Source organism: Mustela nivalis (assembly GCF_964662115.1).
Source record: "Mustela nivalis genome assembly, chromosome: 16".
In the NCBI taxonomy this organism is placed as follows: domain Eukaryota; kingdom Metazoa; phylum Chordata; class Mammalia; order Carnivora; family Mustelidae; genus Mustela; species Mustela nivalis.
Genome location: NC_139035.1, coordinates 27,398,859 through 27,423,287, shown reverse-complemented (window position 1 = coordinate 27,423,287; position 24,429 = coordinate 27,398,859). Strand labels below are relative to the sequence as shown.

General features: G+C 37.9%; 1 protein-coding gene across 4 annotated transcripts in view; it reads left to right on the top strand.

Moving 5' to 3' along the window:
• Positions 1-24,429, top strand: part of RABGAP1L (RAB GTPase activating protein 1 like) — a 765,821-nt gene that overhangs the window by 427,987 nt on the left and 313,405 nt on the right. For all 4 annotated transcript variants that reach the window (XM_082704397.1, XM_082704401.1, XM_082704402.1 and 1 more), the window contains exon 14: positions 22,132-22,245. In XM_082704397.1, coding sequence (XP_082560523.1) covers positions 22,132-22,245 — 114 coding nt within the window. The remainder of the gene's footprint in view (positions 1-22,131; positions 22,246-24,429) is intronic.

Genomic DNA, 24,429 nt, shown 5'->3' with positions numbered 1-24,429 from the left:
TGTATATAACAATTTGTTTTTCTCTTGCTGCTTTTATGATTTCTCTCTTTATCTTTAACTTTTGGCGTTTTAATTATAACGTGTCTTGGTGTGGGTCTCCTTGGGTTCATCTTCCTGGAACTCTCTGGGCTTCCTTAAATTGGATGTCTGTTTCCTTCCTTATGTTAGGGAATTTTCAGCTATTATTTTCTCAAATAATTTTCTTGTCTCTTTCTCTTCTGTTTCTACAACCCCTTTAATACAAGGGGTTATTTGATGTTGTCCAGTGGTCCCTTAAGCTATCTTTAGTCTTTAAATTTTTTTGTGTGTGTTTACTGCTCTGTCTGGGTGAGTTCCATTGCTTTCTATTTCAGCTGTAGATTTTTTCTTCTGCTTCATCTAGTCTCCTATTGAACCCCGGGAGTATATTTTTCAGTACAGTTACTGTATTTTTCACCTCTGTGACTATTGTTTGGTACTTTCTTATGTATTCTTTTCTTAAAGTTCTCACTGCGTTCATCTGTTCTCTTCCTGCATTCGGTGGGTATATTTTTTACCATTACTTTGAATTCTTTATCAGGTATATTACTTACCTCTTTTTCTGGGGTCTTGTCATGTTCTTCCATTTGACACATATTTCTCTCTTTCCTCATTTTGCTTGCATTTCTGTGGTTTGTATGTACTAGGCAAACAGGTACCTCTCTTGGTCTTGAAGGGGTGGCTTGTGTAGATGATGATCCTTTTTGTTTATCCACCATGTGCCGTAGCGCTTAGCTGTCTCTTGAATTTTTGTGATTGTTTAAGTCACCTGGCTTATTGTTGATATGCCCCCATTGTCTGGGGTATGCAAAGACCTGTCAGTGATCCAAGGTTGAGGGGGGGGACATCTCATTTCACACATGTTTTCAGGCCAGTCCCTCAGGCTGCAGCTTTTAGAATATGGAAGTGGGGGTGCATGTCTGGTTCAAATGGTAGAGCATGTGACTCTTGATCTCGGGGTTGTGATTTTGAGCATCCCCCCCCCCACTGGGTTTGGAGATTACTTAAAAATAAAATCTAAAAAAAAAAATTATGCTAGTATATACAGTCCTGTTGGGCCATAATCATAATTCTGCTTTCCTCTAGACCAAGAGATCTGGAGGTGTCCCCTGGGTAACAATTGCAAAAATAGGGGCTCTGTGTAATTACAGAAGCTTCTTTTAGAGAAGACTCATCAAGCTATAATGAGGTCAGAAGGTACACAAGGATGGTGTCTCATTGCTTATGTTTCTTGGTGGTACCTCTTTAGCATCTAGATGTGTGGGAAACCTGAAGCCTATCCCTTTGGCTATGGCTCCAGGCTAAGTAAGAAGGCACTTTTTTTTTTTTTTTTTCCCAGGAATCCTGGAATTGTGTTGCTGTCTGCTGTTTTGTGCAGTGACCAAAACAATGGGGGTGGTGGTGGCCTGCCAATAATTGTCTTTCTGATTGTTATAATCCCAGTGAGTTCTGGAATGACAGTTCTCTGGGCCACCAGCACATAGAGCTCAAGGGGTGCCCCTTGTGTACCTGCTAGCTCTAGAAGCGATAGTGTAGAGGGCACAGCATACTTGCCTGCTTCAAAAAGGCAGCAGGAAAATGCCTTGACTGCTCACACATATAGATTTCAGTAATACAGGGAGTGCGCCTTGTCTGTGTGCATGTGCTGGTTTCTGGCTGGGAGAATGCCATGATCATTTGTGCTGACCAGCCTCAGCCTGGGGTTGGGAGAGTGTAGAACTGCCATTTTAGCAGACTTTAGCTACGGAGGGGAGAGAAGTGTGAGACTGATCACATTCTCCTATCCTATCCAGGGAGCAGGGGAGCACTGCAATTCCCCATGTTCTCTGGCCTCAGGTGTGGAGACCATGCACCTCAGTCCTTGTGGGGATTGGGTTATTGTGTCCAAGCTCACCCACCTGTGCCCCATACTGTGTGTAGAGTGCAATAATGGTAGGTAGCTACCAGCAACTCTGTCACTGTGGAGTATCTCTAATGTCCCCATCCTTCCTTCAGTGCCTCCAGAACAGGAAACGAGTCTGCTCCACATATAGTCTAGGCATTTTTCAAACTTCTTTTTTCTTTGATTCTTTCTTTCTTTCTTCTTCTTTTTTTTTTTTTTTTTTTTTTTTTTTTTTTGCTTAGGTCTTGGGGCAAGTAAGACCACAAGCCCCTCCAAGAGAGGAACCTCAGTTTTTTTATAGCACTTTGGAGCTGCCTCCTTCCTAAGACATCATCCCTGTTGACTTTGCAAATAGACATTCCAGAGAGTCATCTCTGGTGCAGGTCTCAGAGGCAGGAGTGCTGATGTGGGGCAGCAACCCCTCAGTCCCCTAGGAGAAGTACCTACGCCCTGAGATCAGTCTCTCTTGTGGGTTACCATACCATGGGACTGGGCTGTTTTGTGAGTCTCTCCTCTGCATCTCCAACCCACCGACCCATCTCGATGTGGCCCTTTTTAGTTATGGAGATCAGTTCATCTAGTTTTCAGATCCTTTTCAGAGGGAAATGATCCATATGTAGCCATGGATTTGGTGTGTCTGTGGGAGGAGGTGAGTTCAGGATCTTCCTACACCGCCATCTCGGACCTCCTCCTGCTTTTTCTTTTCATAACCAAAAATAGCAATGCAAACTATAGCATCTGTGTTATACACATTAGGATTCAAATTATGTAAATCTCTAATTCCACACACAAAAAGGATTTATATCAGATTCTATTTATAAAGTCAGGAAAATTCCTTTCACCAGAGCCTTAATTCTTATATTTTTCAAGTCTTTAAAAAAAAAAAATAAATAAAGAGCCATTAAAAAAAAAAAAAAAAGCCTGCAATTTACTGTATGTAGGTTTCATATAGTCTAGTGAGCTTGTTATACGTTTTTCTATAGTCATCTCAGGGCAGTCGGGCTTCACACAGCCATATTGATCAAAGTTAGGCTCATTACGTCCTCATCCCATATACATATTTTAGAGCCTATCTGTGACAACTCTATCTCATTGTGGCCCTAAAAATTCTTTTCCAAAGGAGTCAGATTCTCTCTTCTTTCCTGCTCATCTGCATCTCTTAGGAAGTGAGAAGTTTTAGAGTTTCTTAAAATTCTAGTGTGTTCTGATGTAGTGCTGTTCAACTTTTTTGATCCCTACCTTATATACATGTATGTTTATCTTTCAGAAGCAGTAGTTTTCAGAAATGACTCAGTGAGATGCACTGTAGTATTACTATCCCTTTTTTCCTTTTAATTCTGATTATGACTCACTACACTAAGTATTAGATCATGATCGTGATTCAGTAATAGAGATTTAAAGTTTCCATGGCTTATGGAAAAGCTTCAGGGCTGGCCATAGATTTGCTAAACCACAATCTGTTCACCATGACTTTGTCTTAGAAGTGTTACATATGAGCTGGCTGCCTGGTAACATTAGAAGCCTGCAGGAGTTGTCCTACTTCTGGGTGCTGGAATTATTGCCCTCATGCTATAGAGAAAAAGCAAAACAATTCCAGGTTTAGTAATATCCACCATGAATTGAATGCTTATGGTGTGTCAGGTGCTATGATTAGCCTACATAATATCTACTCTTAAAACAAGTTTGAAAATTAGAACCAACATCACCATTTTGATGGCAGAGTAGGGAGAATGAGGTACACAAAGCTTAAAGACATTAAATAACTTGTCCAAGATTATATAGTTTGTAGGTGGCTTTACAGCTCAGACTTTTTCACTACCATACATTCTCAGAAAAAGATGTTCCATTGTGAAGGGTCTTCTTTAATGCTCCTCTTTGTTGTCCCTAAGAAAAATTGAGAGACCTGGAAAAAACTAAAGCCCTAAATTAGACTTCGATAATCTAGCCTGTGCGCATTCTTGCTGCTTAAATAGAGAGAACTCAGGCAATGTCAGCATAATCAGGTCAGTGCTCTTTCGATACAGGATGAATTAAGATTGCTTCTATAATTTGTGGCAGTCCCAGGAGCAGAAAGTTACCTCTGTGATGTGCAGTCTGCTGTGGAGTTCTTTGAAGCCAAAGTTTATAGAAAATGTTTAAGACCATGCCCCTGTTTCTGGTTTTTACTGGTGTTTCTCTATTTGCCCAGGGTAGTAAGATAAGTTCTTATTAGCTCCATTCCATATGGAAGCAGGTCTTACAAATTTCATGATAAGTAATGGGCTTAGCAGCTTCATAAGAAACCTTGACATCCCAGCAGACTGACAGAAGAAGCGAAAGAATAAGCAGTTCTCTGTAATGATTAGTCTCCTCTGTTTTTACTCTTCCACCCAAGAGACATTTTTCCTATCTCCCAGAGGAGAAAAGTTTGTAACAAAGGAATTGAAAGTGTGGAGTTTGGCTTCTGAGTTAAAATCTAGACCTGCATTGTCTAGTATGGTAGATACTAGGAACATGTGCTGTCATCAAACACTTGAAATATAGCAAATCAGAATTGAAAACATTCAATCAGATTTCAAAGACTTAGAGTATGGAATTTTGTTGTTCATTTTTAACAATTGGTTACATCAACATGTATTATCTCAACAGATAATATTTCAGATTCATTGTTTCAATAAAAGGTTATTAAAATTAATTTCCTCTATTTTTTTTTTAGTTTCTGAATGTGGCTTCATGAAAATTATAAATTGCATATATGGCTTGCATTCTGTTTCTTTTGGAAAGCATTGATTCTAGACCAGTGCTTCAGCTACCTTACCCAACCTCACTTTGAAATATGGCCCATTAACTAACTTCAGGATACTGCCCCTTCCCTCCCATTCAAAGAAAGCTAAATTTTGCTCACTCTTTTCTTATGATCCTTTCTCCCTACACCTGGTTGAAGAACTATTTGGTGATTTACTGGACAGGTAGGGCACATGAAATCAAGTTTGCCCCTTTGGAGGACAAGATAGTCTCGTTTGATGGGATAGGAACACCAAGCCCAGAGACAATGGATTTGTTGTCAATATTCTGTGAAGCAAGTTTGAGAAATTAGAGCAAAGTTCAGATTTTTCCCATTTTGACTACCTCGGTGATTTTTTCATTTTATTATTTTTTTTTTTATTTTTTGAGAGAGAGAGAGAGAGAGAGCATGCAAGAGGAGGGAGGAGGGGGGCAGCGAGAGAGAGAGAGAGAGAGAGAGAGAGAGAATCTAAAGCAGTCTTCAAACTCAGTGTGGAGAAGTGATTTTGTTTTTGATTGAAATATCAAATTCTTCCAAGATAATGTGCTTCTTTGTACATGCTCATGTTGCCTAGTCACAGTCTGTTTGGCTTACTTTTAGAGACTCCCAACGCCTTAGTGAGTTCAGCCCTAAGAAGTGGGGATGGTGGGTTATCAGTCCCTGAACCATGGGAGCTGAGGTCCTGCTACAGTTAGTTGGTTGCAGCCAAAAAGACCAAAGTAACTGATGAAAACTATTTCAAAGGAATTGAACTATCATGTGCATTTGTGTTTCTTTGTACCTACAGTAAAAAGTTTCTGTTTAAAATAAGAAGTTTCCATTCAAATAGCTTTCAATTAAAAATTCTCTATTTTATTTTATTTTATTTTATTTTATTTTTTTAAAGATTTTATTTATTTATTTGACAGAGAGAGAGAGATCACAAATAGGCAGAGAGACAGACAGAGAGAGAGATGAGGAGAAGCAGGCTCCCTGCTGAGCAGAGAGCCCCATGCGGGACTCGATCCCAGGCCCCTGGGATCATGACCTGAGCTGAAGGTAGAGGCTTAGCCCACTGAGCCACCCAGGCACCCCCAAAATTCTCTATTTTAAAGGATACATTATGAAGAGAAGAAAAATCACATTTTTCAATTAATTACAATGTATTCAAGGAAAGACTAACAATTTATTCAAAAGTGCACCATTATAATCAGATACTTTAGTGTATGCTAGTTTATAAAATTTCAATAAAAATGTTAAAATCATTCAGAAAAATAGCTAGTATTTAAATGGATCTCATGTTTATTGACTTAAAATATTAAATGAAAAAGTTTTGTTTAAAATACAGAATCCAGCACCCCTGGGGATAAAAATATATGTTTATAAAAAATAAAAAATTTAAAACAAACAAACAAAAAACAAACAAAATAAAATAAAATACACAATCCATTAAATTTTTGTTATTCCTGAATTTGTGTTCTGTGTGAGGGTAGCTTGTCCCCGGGCCACCATACCCGTCTTTCAACTTGTGTCCAGATACTGTTTCCCTATCAATCTTTGTGTGTATATACTAGAACAATAAATTCTTTTTTTTTTTTTTAAGATTTTATTTATTTGACAGAGAGATCACATAGGCAGAGAGGCAGGCAGAGAGAGCTAGAGGAGGAAGCAGGTTCCCTGCTTCCGATATGGGGCTCAATCCCAGGACCCTGGGACTACGACCTTAGCCGAAGGCAGAGGCCTCAACCCACTGAGCCACCCAGGCACCCCAGTTAATTTTCCTTTGATAAAGATTAGCACAACACGGAAATCTCAGTTGTAGGTATATGCCCTTATGCTAATTTTGAAGCCATTCCTTTGACCAGAGAAGCTTTTCGGATATTAATTGATTGACCTTCATTTGGCATTTAAGCACAAGAGTGTTGTTGACTTAAGTAAATATTCTCAGCATCTTTGTGGTCTGTTCACTGAGAAGAATCTTTATCTGTTCTCTGCCTTCATGTCTTCAGGGACCTCAGACCAGTCTTCTATATCTTAATTTGATCTTATTTTCCAGGTCATCAATTCAGTTTTTCTAAGCCTCACAGGCTTGGTATTCTCATTAATAATGGTGTCTCCATTGTTATCTTGATGTCCTCATTTTCCTCTCAGTCTTGAATAGTTTAGATCTTTCTCAGTCTATTCATAGCAGTATCTGTGGTGTTTAATATTTGCTCATTTGTATTAAGTAAATTTAACACAACTTGCTTGAGAAGTCAGATGTGACTTGTTCACATCAAATATGGTAACTTTCAGACCAAGTAAGTAAAAACAACTGAACAAAAAAAAGAAAGGTATATAAAGAGTACTCAGGAATTGATATTCCCAGCACTGTGATATTAGTAAACTGGAGAATGCTACCGGATTTAGCATATAATAGGATGCTCACTTAAATTTGAATTTCAGAGAAACAAAAACTAATTTTTTAACATAAATGTTTCCCATGCAATAGTAAATCCCATGCAGTTTACCTGGGCATCTTACATTTTCTCTGGGAACCCTAAAGTTGGGGCAAACACAGTAGCTTTTAACTCTTGTGGAATTATAAAATTATAAGACAACTAGAGCTCACAATGTAGCTGAGCACATTGAATTTAGTACACTTTCTCTATAGGACAGCTGCCCTACTTAAATCCTTCAGTAAAATGCAAACAAAAAGCTAAGAAGCCAAGAATTCTTTTACTCATGAAATATTGTTACACTCCCTCCCTTCTTTTCAATCCCCCTCTCCAACTTTGGGGATATCCCCTTGATTCTCACCAGGGCCAGCGGTACAGGGATGTTGCAATACCTGCTCTCGGGGTTAGAGCCAAACCACTCATTCTGCCTCATTTAGTCCATCCCAACTCTATGTCCTCCTGACTTTCAGGAGTTGCAGATGCTCCCTCGGTGGCAAGGGCAGAGTTATGGTCTCGACTGACACTGGGGCTCAGAATGCTGCATCTTTATTGTTTAGAGAGTCCAAAGCTACCACTGCTCCTTTCCCCTCCCTGCAGCTCTCAGTTTGCTACATTTGTTACAGGTTCTCTAGTTCATGCTATCCTCTCCATGTTTCAGGTCTGTGTATTCTATTTTACCACTATGATCGCGAACATAGCCCAACTGTAGTCAGCAAGAAATACTAACTTGGAGGAGTGCTGTTTTTGGTGGCTATTTAGAACATTGCAGCACTGCACTCCATAAAGGATTCTAGCCTTTGCTAGGTGGGAGGTAGATTTAAGTAAAATGTGTGCTTTCTGTTTTTTCACGATAAATCTGTGTGAAGGCCTCTTTTATTCTTCTTTCCTGTAAATCGGGAATTTGGGGCGCCTGAGTGGCTCAGTTAAGCGTCTGTCTGACTCTTCGTTTTGGCTCAGGTCATGATCTCAGGGTTGTAGGATCAAGGCCCATGCCTGGCTCCCTGCTTGATGCGGAGTCTGCTTGGGAGTCTCTACGTCTCCCTCTGCCCCCTCCCCCTGCTCTCTCTCTAACAACAACAACAACAACAAAAACAAAATCGGGAAGTTAGCATTATGAACGAAAATGTGCTAACTTGTCCAAAGTTATCTTTGAGGAACCCCTAGAAGAGCAGGGTTTTGAACAATGAGACCACCTGTTTCTTGTGGGTAAAAACGTTCACTGTGGCATTGGCCGTGGCAGTAGCCCTGTCAGATGACATTCTGTTTTAGGATGGTTTTTATATCCCCTCTTCCCAAGGAGCCAGCTCAGAGCATTTCACAGGGCAGAAGTGAGTGCCCAAGAAAGGAAGATTTGCCCAACCTAGTTTCCATTTGTGGCTCAGTGTGGGACTTGACTCACCTTCCACTTAAAGAGCAACAACATGGGTTATTCTTTATTCTCTTGACTTTCTGCCTCGGTTTACCATTTTCTCCTTTCATAAAATCATTTATTCAACAATTATTTGTTTAGCTCCTCCTATATATAGGGTACTAAATGTATTAATGTATGACACCATGTCCAAGTGGCCCGGAGCTTAGAGGAGGTACAATACATCTTTCCCCAAAGCAATATGTTATAGGTTTTGTATATGTTTATATACCGTGGTATTATTAGGTCATAAGGGAAGACAGCATTATTTTCACTTGGGATCATTAGGAAAGCACCATGAAAGGAGTCTATATGAGCCTTTATAAATGGACAGGATTTCAACAGGAGGAATGTGGGAAATAGGGCCGTCCAAGGCAGAGGAAATCGCACAAAGGCACTGAAGCTTGAAAGAATAGTGCAGTTTTGTAGAATAGGAGGTGATTCGGATGGAGTGGAATCAGGTTTCATTTTATTTCATTTTTTGAGGATAGTGGGGGGAGCTACATTGTAGATGGATTTGAATGCTACGCAGGAGCAAGTCAGCACTTTAGGTAGTTTAAACCTGAAAGTACTGTACAGAGTAAAATAGAGAAAATCTTCTCCATCCTGATTTAGATGCCACTGTCACAGTCTAAGCATAAAGCATAAACCACCTTTTCTGGTGGTTCCAGAAAAGAAAACATGTCCTTAACTGACCTAAACAACCCTTGGTTTGTCTAAAGAATAATATTACTTATTTTCATATTGTGAATAATTGTCAGTCATGCCTTGTTACTTTGCAACATAGGAACTGTTACGTGTGACTTGGTATCAACCACGTAAAGCTTTGAGAAGATGAGAGCTTTTCTTTGTAGAACCAGGTCTAAATAAAGAAACAGTACCTGACAAACACGTGGGAAGACCCCTCCTTTCAGTCCCCAATGACTACTGAACCAAGTCCAAGCACAAATGGCAACTTAATAAATGAGAAATAAGTGGGGTTACTTTTGCAATTTCTTAATGTTTAACCAGTTACATTTTCTTTTTCAGAAATTTAGACTTTAAACATCCTCTCTTAGTAACTTGGGTCTATTAGCAACAAAACAAAACAAAACAAAAACATAAAAATCCATGGCTCTCTTAGCATTTAAACCAGAAGCAAATATGGATATTGATGAAAGGAGCGGGGAGTAGTGCTTCAAAAGTAAGAAGGACCACAGCCATGATTGGTCTGTGTGTCTGTATGTTTCCCAGTCAGTGTTTTAGAACCTAAATAACTAGCAGTCTAGAAGATAGAAAAAAAAAATCCTCCTTTCATATGTATCTTATAATCTTATGAAGTAGAATAGAAGACCTTAATCCCTTAATTTGTAACTTCTAAAGGCCCTCAAATAAAAGAGGAGGATCTGTATCTTACTTTGATTTCATATGGTATTAAGAACCTTGTAGAGAATCTGAGCCTGTGAAATGCTACGATCACGAGCGGCAGTGGATGGGAATTCCCTGCTTCTTGCCAAACCGTGATCTCAGTCTGCTACTTCAAGCTATTTTACTGAGAAAGAGTTAACGTGTAAACTCGGAAGGTTACTGTAGATTTCTAAAACATCATATTTAATGTGCTTTGCCTCTGGGAGGGTTTTGAACACAATAATTATGTGATTTATCTGTTGGCGTTTTTGAAGTAAAAGGACTGATTTTGAAATAATGCAACATTTTAATATATCTTTATCTTTTATTGCTTTTCATATAAAATGAGGTAAAACTGAGAAAACTCAGTGAGAAAACTGCAAACAGTTTTTTATTACAATTTTTGCTATTCCCATGGTTGTAGAATTACTAATTTCTTTTTTAAGACGGAGATCCGTTTGTTTTTCTTTCTGGAGTAATAGCTTTAGTTATGTCCATGTGTCATCTTTTGCATTGGGAGTAAGGACACTTTGGTATACACTTTGCTATGAAGGTTTGGCTTGTAAGTCTATGAGTACTTGTGTCATCTTCGATTTGGGGCAGATTATTTCCTTTTGCTACTGCATCTGACTAAATGAGGTTACAAGGGAATTTAGAACTTGAAGCAGAAATTATATATACTCTCCATTATGGAGAGTATACACTCACCATGCCTGCTTCCCTTATTCTGATTTATTTAGCACATTTACAAAGCATCTACCAAAGTCCCAGTGACAGGGAAACAAAGATAAATAACAACTGATCATGGTCTACCTAGAAGTGATACCCAAGTGAGGATATTCAGGCATGGGTACCAGTTAATTAATACAACTGAATGGAAGATCAAAGGACCAATTGACTAAGGAAGGAAAATGGAAAAAGACAACTTTCAGACTAACTCTTGGGATATCAACTCAGACATGGACTTTCACTCCGTTGAGACCAAGAATATAACGTGACACCTGATTAAATGGGGGAATTCTGATTTGAGTGTTTGACTTGTCCAGTTTTAGATGTAAAATGATAGATCTCTTAGACCAGTAGTTCCTAGATAACAATTTGTAGATTTTTGCTTGTGGCTGTGTAGGAATTTGTTAAAAACACAGCTTGCCTGGAAGTACTATAGAGATTTTGGTAACTTAAATCTAGGTGAGATCTGGAAATTTGGGTTCCAAAATAGCTTCTCAGATGATTCTGATAACTGGTAAGGCTTGGCACCTACTTCAGTAAAGAGCAGGGAGAAAGAAGACAGATGGTAGTTGGAGTCACAAAAATGGATATGATTTCCCAGGAAGAACATAACATGGAGGGTGAGCAGAGAACAAGGGTAAGGATGTAGCACCATCAGATAAGGAGTACACAGACAAGGAATCAGTTAAGAAACTAAAAAGGAATATACTGTGTTGAGTAGTTGGAATATATATTTACCTAGATCGCCTAAGTCTTAGAAAAGTAATGCTCATTTATGAATCAATATAAAGGGAAAAAAAGTTGTAGAATAAAAATCTCCAGGTTTCTACTCATGATTTATTCCAGAAAGGATTAATAAAGCTTCAAATATGCCTTATTGGAAAGAACATTTTTTTCTATTTCCAGGAAAATCTGTTGGAGAAACAGAAATTGACCTTCTTGAATAGAGAAAATTGAACAAAGTACATTATCAGAAAAATATGATATTAATTAGAATTTGTAAAACAAAATGACCTTTAGTACACTTACTAGATGGGATTTGAATATTTAATTCATTGAAATAACCTTTATAATTGAGAATTAGAACTCTTACAGTCTCTCAGGAACAAATGTTTCTGTTCTTTGCCTTGTTTCTTTTGTTACTGTTGTGGTGATCAGCATCTTCTCCTAGCTGAGTAAAAACTTAGGTTAATGGAAATGTGCTGTTATAAAAAGAAACAAAATGGCAATTATATAACCTGACCTCATATAAAAATTAATTGCCTTTTTCAAAATCCATATCCCTGCATGTGGAACTTTATTGATCTTAAAGGATTTTTAAAATAGATACATTATTGACATTTACTTACAAATGTTAGTTATTGTTCCCTTCCACTCACTCTCCTTTTAGGTTTCAGGTGACCCTTTATGTAGGTGAATTATAGGATCACTTCAATAGTTGTCTGTTCCCCTTTTAATTTAGTGGTCTTCACTAATCACATTTGGATTTTCAGGGAGCTTAGTGAACAAGTGGTGAAATGGCCAATAGTGGTCCCATTATTTTTAACCTGTAGGGTTCTGCATTAAAGGTTATTTTTCATATTTTATTTCACTTATTTGGCTTGTTTTTATGGTTTGAGGGCGAGGGACAGAGGAAGAGGGAAGGAGAGAATCTCAAGCAGGCTCCACCCCCAGTACAGAGCTCCAAGCAGGGCTCAGTCTCACAACCCTGAAATCATGACCTAAACCAAAATCAAGAGTTGGGTGGGTGCCTAACCAACTGTAGGTGCCCTTACCTTCAAGGTGGCTTTTTAAAATGTCATCTGAGGGCCACCTGGGTGGCTCAGTGGGTTAAAGCCTCTGCCTTCAGCTCGGGTCATGATCCCAGGGTCCTGGGATCGAGCCCCACGTCGGGCTCTCTGCTTGGCAGGCAGGCTGCTTCCCCCTCTCTCTCTGCCTGCCTCTCTGCCTCTGTCAAATAAATAAAAAATATCTTTAAAAAAAATAAAATGTCATCTGAATTAATACAATATTGGGAGACTGTTTTATTATGAATAATATTTTGTCACAGAGGAAATGATAGGCAACAATAAATATCTTTGAATAAACAAAATTTATTGGTGAGAATACCACAGTGAGATTTTCAAAATTATTGATGATAAACTTGTTATAATAAAACTGGTTAAGAAGTTAAAAAGGGATAATAGTCCACACAAGACTGCTATCACTTCTCATAGTAAGTTCAGGGTGTTACCAGCATCACCCTGAGGTTCAATAATTCACTAGAAACACTCAAGGAACTCAGTGGAAGCTGTTAAACTGATGGTGCCAGTGTATTATAGTGAAAGGAAACAGATTAAAGCCAGCCAAGGGAAGAAGCACATTGGGCAGAGTCCAGGAGAAATGCCAAATATGGAACTCTTTTTTTGTCTTTTCCCCATGGAGTCATTAACAATATAGCTTTCCCGGCTTCAGTATGTAATGACATACATGGGCTATTGCCCCTTCGTTTAGGGAAGCTCACTTGGGTCTTGTTGTGCAGAGTTTTTATAGGGGCTATTCATGTACTGCCCACATGAATGGCCTTTAGTTTTTTAGTCTCTTTATAGATAGAACCTATGCTGCATGACTCTAAGCCCCATGGTAAATCACACAGTTAGATTGTTGGGTCGCAAAGCCCACATGCAAACAATGACCTCCTATCAAGCATGGCATTCCGGGGGCATAGAGATCATCTCCTAGTAAATAGGGATAAAGGCCAGCACTCTTTTGTGTGAGGTTAATTCTTCACTACACACTAATTCTTTTTTTTTTTTTTTAAATATTTGTGGGTTTGGTTTTCTTTTCTTTTTTTTTTTTTTTAAGATTTTATTTATTTATTTGACAGAGAGAGATCACAAGTAGGTAGATAGGCAGGCAGAGAGAGAGAGGAGAAAGCAGGCTCCTGCCAAGCAGAGAGCCTGATGCGGGACTCGATCCCAGGACCCTTAGATCATGACCTGAGCCGAAGGCAGCAGCTTAACCCATTGAGCCACCCAGGCACCCCACACTAATTCTTTCAGAGAAATAAAATCAGATGAGATCAAAATGAAACAAGAGTTCACAAAACTAACTATAAAGACAAGGAAATGAAATGGCCAGATGAAATGGTTCCTTGAGGTCCATAGGACTGTTAAAACATCTTCATTCAAGGGCACCTGGGTGGCTCAGTGGGTTAAGCCTCTGCCTTCGGCTCAGGTCATGATCTCAGGGTCCTGGGATCGAGTCCCGCATCGGGCTCTCTGCTCATTGGAGAGCCTGCTTCCCCCTCTCTCTCTGCCTCTCTGACTACTTGTGATTTCTCTCTCTGTGTGTCAAATAAATAAATAAAATCTTAAAAAAAAAAAAATCTTCATTCAAGATTATCTTTCCATATTCTGGATCCCACTCAGCTTGCCCCTTTATGAAGTCCCTTCTCATACAATTAGAATCATATCTCCTGGGCATGCCAGGAGTAGTTTCCTGCTTTGGAATTTCTGCTCATGCCACCTTGTCACATACAGTTGACTCTTGAACAAAATAGGTTTGAACTGTGTGGGTACCTTTATACCCTGATTTTACCTGATAATTACAGAACAGTACCGTAAGTATATTTTTTCTTCCTTATGATTTTCTTAACGTTTTTTTTCCTCTAGCTTACTTTATTGTATGAATCAGTATATAATATGTGTAACATACAAAATATTTGTTGGTCGATTATTTATGTTTTGGTAAGGCTTCCAGTCAACAGTAGGCCATTAGTAGTTAAGTGTGGGGGGATCAAAATTATACGTGGATTTTTGCATGGGGAGTTTGTGCTCTTAATCCCAAGACTGTTCAGGGATCAACTGTATCCTCTTGAGATCTTTCCATTTTGTTGAATCCGTCATGTCTATGGTATCCAACCCAGACCCCATCTTCTGAGAAGGCTCCTTTCACCAATGAACTTTTCTATAGTCACGTTCTTTGCTGGATTTTCCATATCATTTATTTGGCTGTTAGAATATGTTTCCTTCCAGTGATATTTGCACCTATATCTTGTCTTAACAAGCTCTTAACCTCTTGCAACTTAGGGATATAATGGCCTCTATCTTTTTTTTTTTTTGATCCTGTAAATTCTAGTACAATATCTTGCACATGACAGGTGTTAGATAGATGCTTGAATGGTAAACTTTCGTAGAGACTTGTGCAACCAGGAGGATATTATTCAAATGTATTAATTAAAACATCTTATACTGGGGCGCCTGGGTGGCTCAGTGGGTTAAAGCCTCTTACCTTCAGCTCAGGTCATGATCCCAGGGTCCTGGGATCGAGCCCCGCATCAGGCTCTCTGCTCTGCAGCGAAGCCTGCTTCCCTTCCTCTCTCTCTGCCTCTCTGCGTGCTTGTGACCTCTGTCTGTCAAACAAATAATAAAAAATAAATAAATAAATAAATAAATAAAAATAAAACATCTTATACTTATAAATTTATAAATAATAAAATTTATAAATCTATATTGTACTTATAAATTTCTGAGGTAACCATGTTAATCCAGAATATTGGAATAATTTTTGGCAATTCATTGAAGACACCTGCAAACAGAGGTCAGTAAAACTCTGGAAAGTATCTAAAAGTATTGCCATTCTGCTCCTACCTCAGGGCTTTTGTACATACCTTTCCCCTTTGCCTGTAATTCCCTTTCTTTGAAGAGTTGAACAGTCAGAAAGGAAAAACCACCCCACCTGAAATATCAACCTTCTCCTCACTCACTGTCTATTTACCTTGTTTTATTATTTATTTTTCAGAGTTCTTTTCTCTAACCAATATGATACACTTGTTTTTTGTCTCTTTTCCCTGTTACTAGAATATAAGTCCCATAGGGAAAGGATGTTGCCTTGCTAATAGCTGTATCTTCTGCACATAATATAATGCCTGATTCTGAGTATGTACTCAGAACCAAGTATTTGTTGTATACATAAATGAATTTATACTAAGCAACAAGTAGAAAGCTTAATTTTTTATGTACATTCAATTTTTATGCCACTTGATTTAAGAAGATGTAAATGAGGGGCCACCTGGGTGGTTCACTAAGTTAAGCATCTGCCTTTGGCTCAGGTCATGATCCCAGGGTCCTGGGATCGAATCCTGAATCAGGCTCCCTGCTCAGTGGGGAGTCTGCTTGACCCTCTCCCTCCCCTGCTAGTATTCTCTCACTGTCTCTCTCAAATACATAAATAAAATCTTTTAAAAAATAAAATAATATTTAATTGAGCTCAGAGAGTTTCAAAGAGAAGCATTTAACTGAAGGTTTTAGAGGTAGGGGGATGGGTTGGTCCGGTGATGGATATTAAGGAGGGCACATATTTCATGGAGCACTGGGTGTTATATGTAAGCCATGAATCTTGGAATACTACATCAAAAACTAATGATATACTGTGTGGTGACTAACATAACATAATAAAATAAATAAAGTAATTGAAGGAGTGGTAGAATGTTTTCTAAAATATTGAGTTCTTCAGCTTGTAAAAACAATAACTAGATGTATACACAAAGTCAATAAAGTTATAAAATGTAAAGATTAGATGAAAATGGGCATTTTTATCAATTGCTAGTTATTTAGAGGTGTTCTTTAGTTTTGTGGAAAAATAAAAAGTTATTTTTATACAATAGGAGTAAATATGGAGCTCTTAAATTTTTTAAAAAAATCATAATTTTTAAAAGATATTACAGAGTTAGAAATGCATCTTACTTTGGAAAATAACACCATGAAGTTCAGTTATTGTGCTTCGTTCCAGCAGAAGTTGCAGAGTTTATCATTGCTCGTTGAGGTTCCAAGACCAAGTGCCTCAGTTGAACCTTTATTTTGGGACAGTGAGTGGTTAGCAACCCTAAAATGAGGACATACCCATATATGGCTGTAGATGCTTTTGGTGAGTGTATTTGGAGTCTAAAAGTAACCCCAGGTATTTGTCATAGAGAGTCATCTCTGCTCCGACCTAAATTTCATAGGCTCTCTGGGCAACCAGGCTGTGCCCATAGGCTGCAATGCTGCTTAGTCTTCCAGTCCCCAAAGAATGCTTTATTGTATTCATGTTTCCCACTCCAGTCTTGGCACATCCTTCGGGATCAAGGAATCTATCACTCTATCACTTCTTCCTGTCCCCTTCCTTCCCCTCCCTTTAGTTCTCGTTGTTGCTTCTCTCCCCGAAGAGATTTCCTTCTAATTGATGCCGGAATGTGGCTTATATATTTGACCTTTGCGTCAGGCTTTGATTCTGAGACATTTGGCAGCTTGTTTGTTCAATGCTTGGGAAACAGGTTGCTGCTTACAGTAGGATTTCGTTAACATTTATTTCTTTGCTTCCATATTATCTCATTTATGCTAAGGCTGCCCCCCACCCCCACTTGCATAGTCAAGGAATGAGGACTGGCAATGATCCATTCTTTTTGTGTTACTGTTTCTAGCTCACGATTTCAATAGCATGTTTGAAACCAGAATGCACTTTCATATTTTCTCCTTTTATCTCTGCCTCTTTGGATTTTTGGCAAACATCAAGGCAAATAAATCAGACCCACCACTGCAAACCCATCTGCTTTCAGGAGCATGTAAGCCGACCAGTTTGTGATGTATTACCATAGATCTAGCTCCAACATAGAACTAAAGGAGGATCCCTGTGAAGTAAGAATAGAAGGCACGTTCTAAGGTCAAGTACTTTTTAAGCTCTGAATCATTTATCTGCTGACTGTGAGTAGGCATGGTCTAAGTGGCATTTTTAATAACACTAACAAATTAGCATGGTATTTATACAATTGAAGTTCTTTTTGGTAGATGAAAAGTAAACATGCGTTATACTTTGGATTTGACAATAGGGATTAATAAGAAAAGATGCTGTCATAGTTGTAAAAATGTAGCAAATTAAGGTATAGTCGAGGTTTTCACTTACTGACATCGCTTTTATACTTCATCTGGTGCATCTGGTGCTAAGGTCACATGGGAAAACAATCATCTGCAGTAGAATACCTTTCTAGTTGTTGACAGCCCAGAAATTGTTTTATATAAAAAAAAAAATAATAGGCTATGGTCATCCAAACCTCTCTTCCTAATACTTGTTGACACTTGAATGCTGTATTCATATTTTTTTTTCTCACAACAAACAAGTAAGTGATGATTCTCTTGGAATAGGAATTAAGAGGACTGCAGACATTTTAAGGCATATATTTAATACTAGAAGAATGCCTCATATAATACTCTTGATAGCAGGCTGTAAAATGAATCCACTTAAAATGATCAAAAGTTAATTGAGCTACTTACCATCGCTCTTAGAGTTGGTTTTAAATTTATTTTCAACAAGCCAAATTATATCCTCTGTTGGAGCATGGATTTTATCACACTAGAGATGATACCTTTTTTGAAAATAAAAAGGTAATTAAGTCTTGTGACTTAGCAGTTTGGAGATTAAAGAAAAACCTTCAAAGTAAACTAAATAGAAATTTAGTTTCTACGTGGTGGTAGGGTCAGGGGTGTGGAGTGGTGAGGAGGCAGGTAAAACTCACTTTTGAAGACCTTCTTCCAAACTTTTCACAGTTGCTCTCTACTTCTGGTTAGAGTCAGCTTTTGTGTGTGGCTCAACCTGACTGCTTGTTAGGACAGATGCCATCAAGGACTTTGCCTACTAGTTACATACTTGGTGTTGATGGCCCAGAAGGAAGGAGGGACAGTGGCATGTGTCTTCTTCATAACCATGACTTTAACCCTTCTCTGATTCTCAGAAGCTAAATTCTGAAGTGGTGATGGACATGGTAGCTCCTCTGGCAAATTTAGCTTCTCCTGAACCCTGACCTTTTCATCCTCCTCCTGGGCTGTGATATCCTTATTTCATGTATATATGCAGAGCTGGGGCCAGAATGTCTACCAGTTGGCAAAAACATTACTTTATGCAAATAATTATTCACTTTTGCTTTTATTCATGGATTAGTAGAAATAAGGATAATTTAAGACACATAAGATACATGATGGGAAATTCAGACTGGGGAATATATATCTTAAACTGTCCTTGTGCTGAAAGCACATTCATAACATTCATGACATCCAAAGAATTTGGATCATGTTGTTTCCTTCATTGTTTAACGTGCACACATGCAGAAAGATGTCTAAAATAGATTTTCACCAAAACATTTAAGTAGTTACATGTGGGGCACCTGGGAGGCTCAGTTGGTGGAGTGTCTGCCTTCAGCTCAGGTCATGATCCCAGGGTCCCAGGATGGAGGCCTGCATCGGGTTCCCTGCTCAGCGGGGAGTCTGCATCCCCCTCTTTTTCTGATCCTCCTCCCACCTTGTGCTCTCTCTCTTCAAATAAATAAATATCTTTAAAACAACTAAATAAATAATAAAAAATAATAAACAGTTAAATGTGGTTTTTAAGGAAAAGGAATAATAATTGACTATTTTTTACTTGTTTCTTTAATGAATACTCTGTTTCTATTAGGCAGTATACGAATAAGTAAGCAATTGGCATGACATAAATTTTGCATTATCATCCCATTTTACAGATGAGGAAACTGAAGTTTAGTGAGATTAAATAACTTGTTTAGGATCCTACACATATTAAGTAGAGTAGCCAGAAATAGAACCAAAGCCACTGATACACCATACTGGGCTGACAATCGGAATGGGAGATGCATCTACTGGGAAGTAAATTGCAGGTCACGTTGTGAACCTCTCTGGATATTGGTGTAGCTGCCCATGAAGGAGTGACCACTTTCCTCTCCCCATTCCGATGAGAACGGTTAGGATTTAAAGAGACTCTGCTTATGGGAACCTTCCATGAAAATGATGTCATATCCGTTTTGGTTGTGCTATAAAATGTTTCTAGTCATATTTTTTTTAAAAAGTGTTTTCACATGAAACCTTTTAACTACAGATATTTAGGTGGTGAAATATTTGGCCTCTTTTTGGTCCTTCTCTATTTTATTTTGTGTAAAAATTCACAACTATAATTGGAATAAGTCTAAATAGAAAATTAATATTGAAAGTCATCATTTTATCTTCCTTTTACAGAGCATCAGCTTTGATTCAGTATTTGTTGAAAGAGTGAGTGAATTTGGGACTAATCTCCTGAATCTCAGGTCTGGATTCTTGAAATATATACTGTTGTTACTCTCAACAGTATGAGTAATTGGGAGATGATTAGCTTTACCTTTGAAAACATGATTATTTTCTCTAGTCTAGTACACAATTTCACCATATTGGTCTATTTGTAAGACTCTAGTGTACCTCCTGACCTTTGGTTATGTGAAAGGGATCAGTGAACATACAGCAAAACATTTTATTTAGTTTATAAAGTGAAGTTCCAGAAATTGTTCCCTTAGTCAACTGAGAGCAATATGTTGGAAGAAAACTCTAGAAACACATATGAGTAGAAAGCATTTGAAAGTAATCCTAGGAAGGGAAGGCTCATTAAAGTCAGGAAAAGTTGATGATTTTTATTTCCATTTGATTTTTTGCCCATTTATTTTTAGAAACAAATCAGGAAGATTCAAGTATGCATAAAAAAAATTACTCAGTATTATGCAAAGTTACTTTCTAGAAATTTTTAATCAATTTCCCTTTCTCTGAATCAGACTGTTGGTACCATTTAAACACAGTATGATGCCAAATGAGTAGGCAGTTTCCAGGGAATACAGTCCAATGATGTCTCTCCCTTAACATCTTGAAAAGTGTAAAAAGAGTTATCTTGTGAACCACTCAGCACATGTTTGCCCCTGAAATAGTTCAGCAGTGGAAGTAGTAACATTTTCATTGGTCATCTTTTCAAAGAGCTTATAAGTGGGAACTATGACTGTGTGGAAAGAGAACCTTCTATTAGGGAAAACCTGCACAATGAAAACTTTCTTCTACCTGATACCAGATCCCCTACTCGAGGGAGCTCCTCCTCAGACTCTGTACCAGACCATAGCTCGTTGTACATTACCTTTATATTCACCTTCTTATGTGCTCCCACCTCCCCTCAAAATTTTCTCTGTCCTCAGAACTTGCATTTGCCTTTATAAATATACACTTTCTGTGTATCCTCTTACTTAAAGATATAATCATTTTTTTAGTTTCATTTTTATTCAGCTGTAGCAGTGCATTCCTCTAAGCCATAGGAATTTCCTCTGAACTGATTTGCAATGTGTTTGGTGTTTGCTAGCAAATTTGGAACATTTCAGTTTGTGTCCTTTCTCCACATGGTATAAGATCTAATTACCACTCAGCATGAAACAGCAGCTGAAGTGAAAAAGGCAGCAAGAGAAGGCCCTGGCTTAACTTAGAGCTAATCAACAACTTCCTTCTTACATACTACCCAGAGACAAAGAAAAAGGGAGCTAGAACTCATTAAAGTAACTCATGTATTAAACTTTTTTTTTTCCTTCCTTGATCTTAACTGAAATGGGGGATTTGCTCAAATCTTTATGGAAGCAAGACATTAAATGACACGTTTAATTTGCACTAGTAGTCACAGATGCTTCCTTCAACTGTGCAAAATATTTTCATCATCAGGGTTGCTAAAAGTAGCCCCATCCTATTTTCTTGACATTTAAACAGATAAACAACATTTATGGGAATCAAATAAAATCAAATGAATGATTAACACTTTTACTCAATTTTGAGCTTTTGGATCCTGAATTTGTCTTAAAAAGAACTTCTAGATTTATCTTTAAAGCGTGTGTCATCCTAATGTCGTTTGGGGCTTTTTATTGTCTGGAATGAATGCATTAGGTAATCAACCTATCAGGAGGAAATGATGGGTCTTTTTACTTTTTAAATTACTATGGTCTAAGTTTTCACTTATCAGATTATCAAAAATTTAAGAAGTTAGAGAATCTGTGGTGTTGGGCTGGTGTGGAAAACCATCTACTACATCAGCATTTGAAGAATGTGTTGTTACAACACCTCTGGAGGGAAAGTGCCTTCATCAAAAATAGAAATGCACATGCTCTTTGACCTAGCAATGCCACCTGTAGGAACCTGTTGTTGAACATGTATGCATAAAAATGTTCCTAGTGGTATTACTTGTAATGTAAACAGAAATATGCAGAGAAGTCATTAATAGGAGAATATTAAACAAATCATGGCATGTCCATATCCAGATACCTTATTACTTTTGATAGCTGCTCTTAAAGAGAATGAAATACCATGTATTGATGAGAAATATTCTCTACATTATCTTATTACGTGAACGGAGCAGATAGTTTTCTTCTATTTGTGCTTCAAAAAGCAGAGGATAGAGATGTGTTTATACAACTTTACTCCCTCACCTCCCTTTCACATAAGCATATATTCACACATCTATAGATAGACGGATGAAGGATACAAAAGAAACTGTTGGTAGCATTTATGTCTGGTGAATGGGACTATGGGTCTGGAATGGGAGGCCGGTATTTTTGGTGGGGGCAGCATACTTTTTTTGCACAATTTGAGTATTTTTTTTTTAGCATGTATATATATTATTTTTTTTAATTAAAAAGAAATTTCAAATTAATGACCAGGTCTGTTTTTTTCTGTTTCAGGACTCAGCCCAGGAGGGTGTTATCACCCGAGACATTCATCGTACATTTCCTGCACATGATTACTTTAAAGATACCGGAGGAGATGGCCAGGAATCACTCTACAAGATCTGCAAGGTAGGGCCCTCCATCTCATTTTTTTCTAATTTATTTTACAGGGCCATATCTTAGGAACCCATTGTAAAGACTTTTAGATTTTTTTTCCTGTCTTCTTTTCTTAATTGTACTGTGCCCTATTGCTGCTAGACAGCCAAAGCCCCTTGCCAAGAACTCTCTGGTGTGAGAAAGAATTCAGGAGCAAGGTGTTTAGAGAAAGGGACAAATATTTATTAAGACTAGAAGGAAGTTATTTCACAAAGTAGCTATCTCTCATCCTAGATGAGGAAGAGACCCTCTTTGCCTCTTATGAAGGGTGTTAAGGTTTTCAAATTAGCTAACGGTATAGGGAGGGGCTTACTCTCTAGCTTTGGGTTTACATTTCCAGTGGGTGGTTAGTTTCATTGTTTTAGGGTTGCAGAGTTATGTACAGGGAGCAGTTTGAAGGATGTTGAGCTTTTACTGCTGGAGGGAGTGGCGTTTTGTGATTTTCTAGGAGTCAAATTTTGTGACTCTTTTTGTGACTGCTGGCTTTTAGGTTAAGGGTCAGCCTAAAACCAGAATGACTTTACTTAGATCAGCTTGTCTCTTGAGTCTCCATTCGCTCCTGCCTCAGTGTTCTCTGCTCAGCTCAGAATCCTGAAGGCAGTTTCCTGGCTGCATGTCCCATCAGGGAGGGGGCTCAGTAACGCCTCATTTTGGCTCTGCTGCTAACAAGAAAGGAACAAAAGGTCTTCTCAGGTTACGCAGCAAAGGCTGCTAGGAGTCCTGATGGCTGTCCTCCTGAGAAGATAATGTGGCAGTTAGACAATTTTTGTCACATAAGGGTAAGAAAACAATGTGGTTTTTAAATACTAGCAAGTTCTCTGAAATTATTGGTGTATTCTAACATGTCACATTAGACATCTTCATGCATTAGACATCTTCATGCACATTAGACATCTTTATGGTATATTCTAACATGTCACATTAGACATCTTCATGCATTAGACATCTTCATGCACATTAGACATCTTCATGGTGTATTCTAACATGTCACATTAGACATCTTTATGTCCCATTTTAAATTCTTTCAAAAATTTTCAAGGTTATATCAGGATTGCAAAATAACTTTTTAAATCATTATTTATAGTTAACTCATATTGTCAGTGCTAATTGAGGCCAAAAGCTAAAAATTACAACGTCCATTCAGCAAAGTTTTGCCCTTTCTCCTCAAATTTAAGATGCCTTATGAAATGTTGTCTGTAACTTAACATCGTCCTCACCCCCCATTACAGTAGAGATTACTACTGAAGATGAACTACACAAAAGTCTTGTAATAATGTGGAGGAAAAAGCGAGTACCATGGCTAAGCTTATAAGTTATGTAATCAGTTCCTGAATTATCAAATTTATCCTTTCATTGCATAGCGAAATTTGCCAGTAAGTATTCAGGAGTACATATCAGTATCATTTTATATTTACTGATTTTTTTTATATTACTTATAAAAGTACTTGCCTGCTTGCGATCCACATAGGACTGATGCTTCATTCTGCAAATGGCATAGCTTTCATTATAATCCTTCTTGCATATTTGTAGTTTAGCCCTTTGCCCACTCGTATTTGATCTTGTTTTTCTTTTCTTTTCTTTTCTTTTTTTCCTTCTCTCTTGATGTAGCCATTTGGAGGATTATCATTCAGTGCTAGAAATGCATAGATAACTTAAAATCTGAGAGTGTACTGACTTCTGGAAAGTAATACATCATCTAGTTTTTAAAAATGCCACAAACCATTGAATACCATTACAACTGTATAATATATTCATTATATAATTGTAAAAGGCAAAATTATTAAAAAATTTTTCTACCAGTTTTGAAATTCTATAAGCTAGTTAGCTTGTCATGTCAAAATTTATGTAGTTTCCTGGTTTATGGAGAAGCGTCTGATTTATGATATATGGGAGAACATTTTCCCACTCGCATTCAGCATATTTTCAGCCAATAAGTAACTTTTTCCTTCAGTTTTTCTCTGGCTGATACTAGAGAGCTTTTTCCATGTAACCAAAGCAGATGATTTTATGTGCTTGCAGCCTCTGACTTAAAATTTTGTTCCCTTGTAGTAAAAGCTGTATTCCCCTCATTATACAATATTGACAGGAGAAATATCTGAACCAGTACCAAACACAAAGATAACATTTAAATAGTTGGTACACTTAAATAGTTGACAT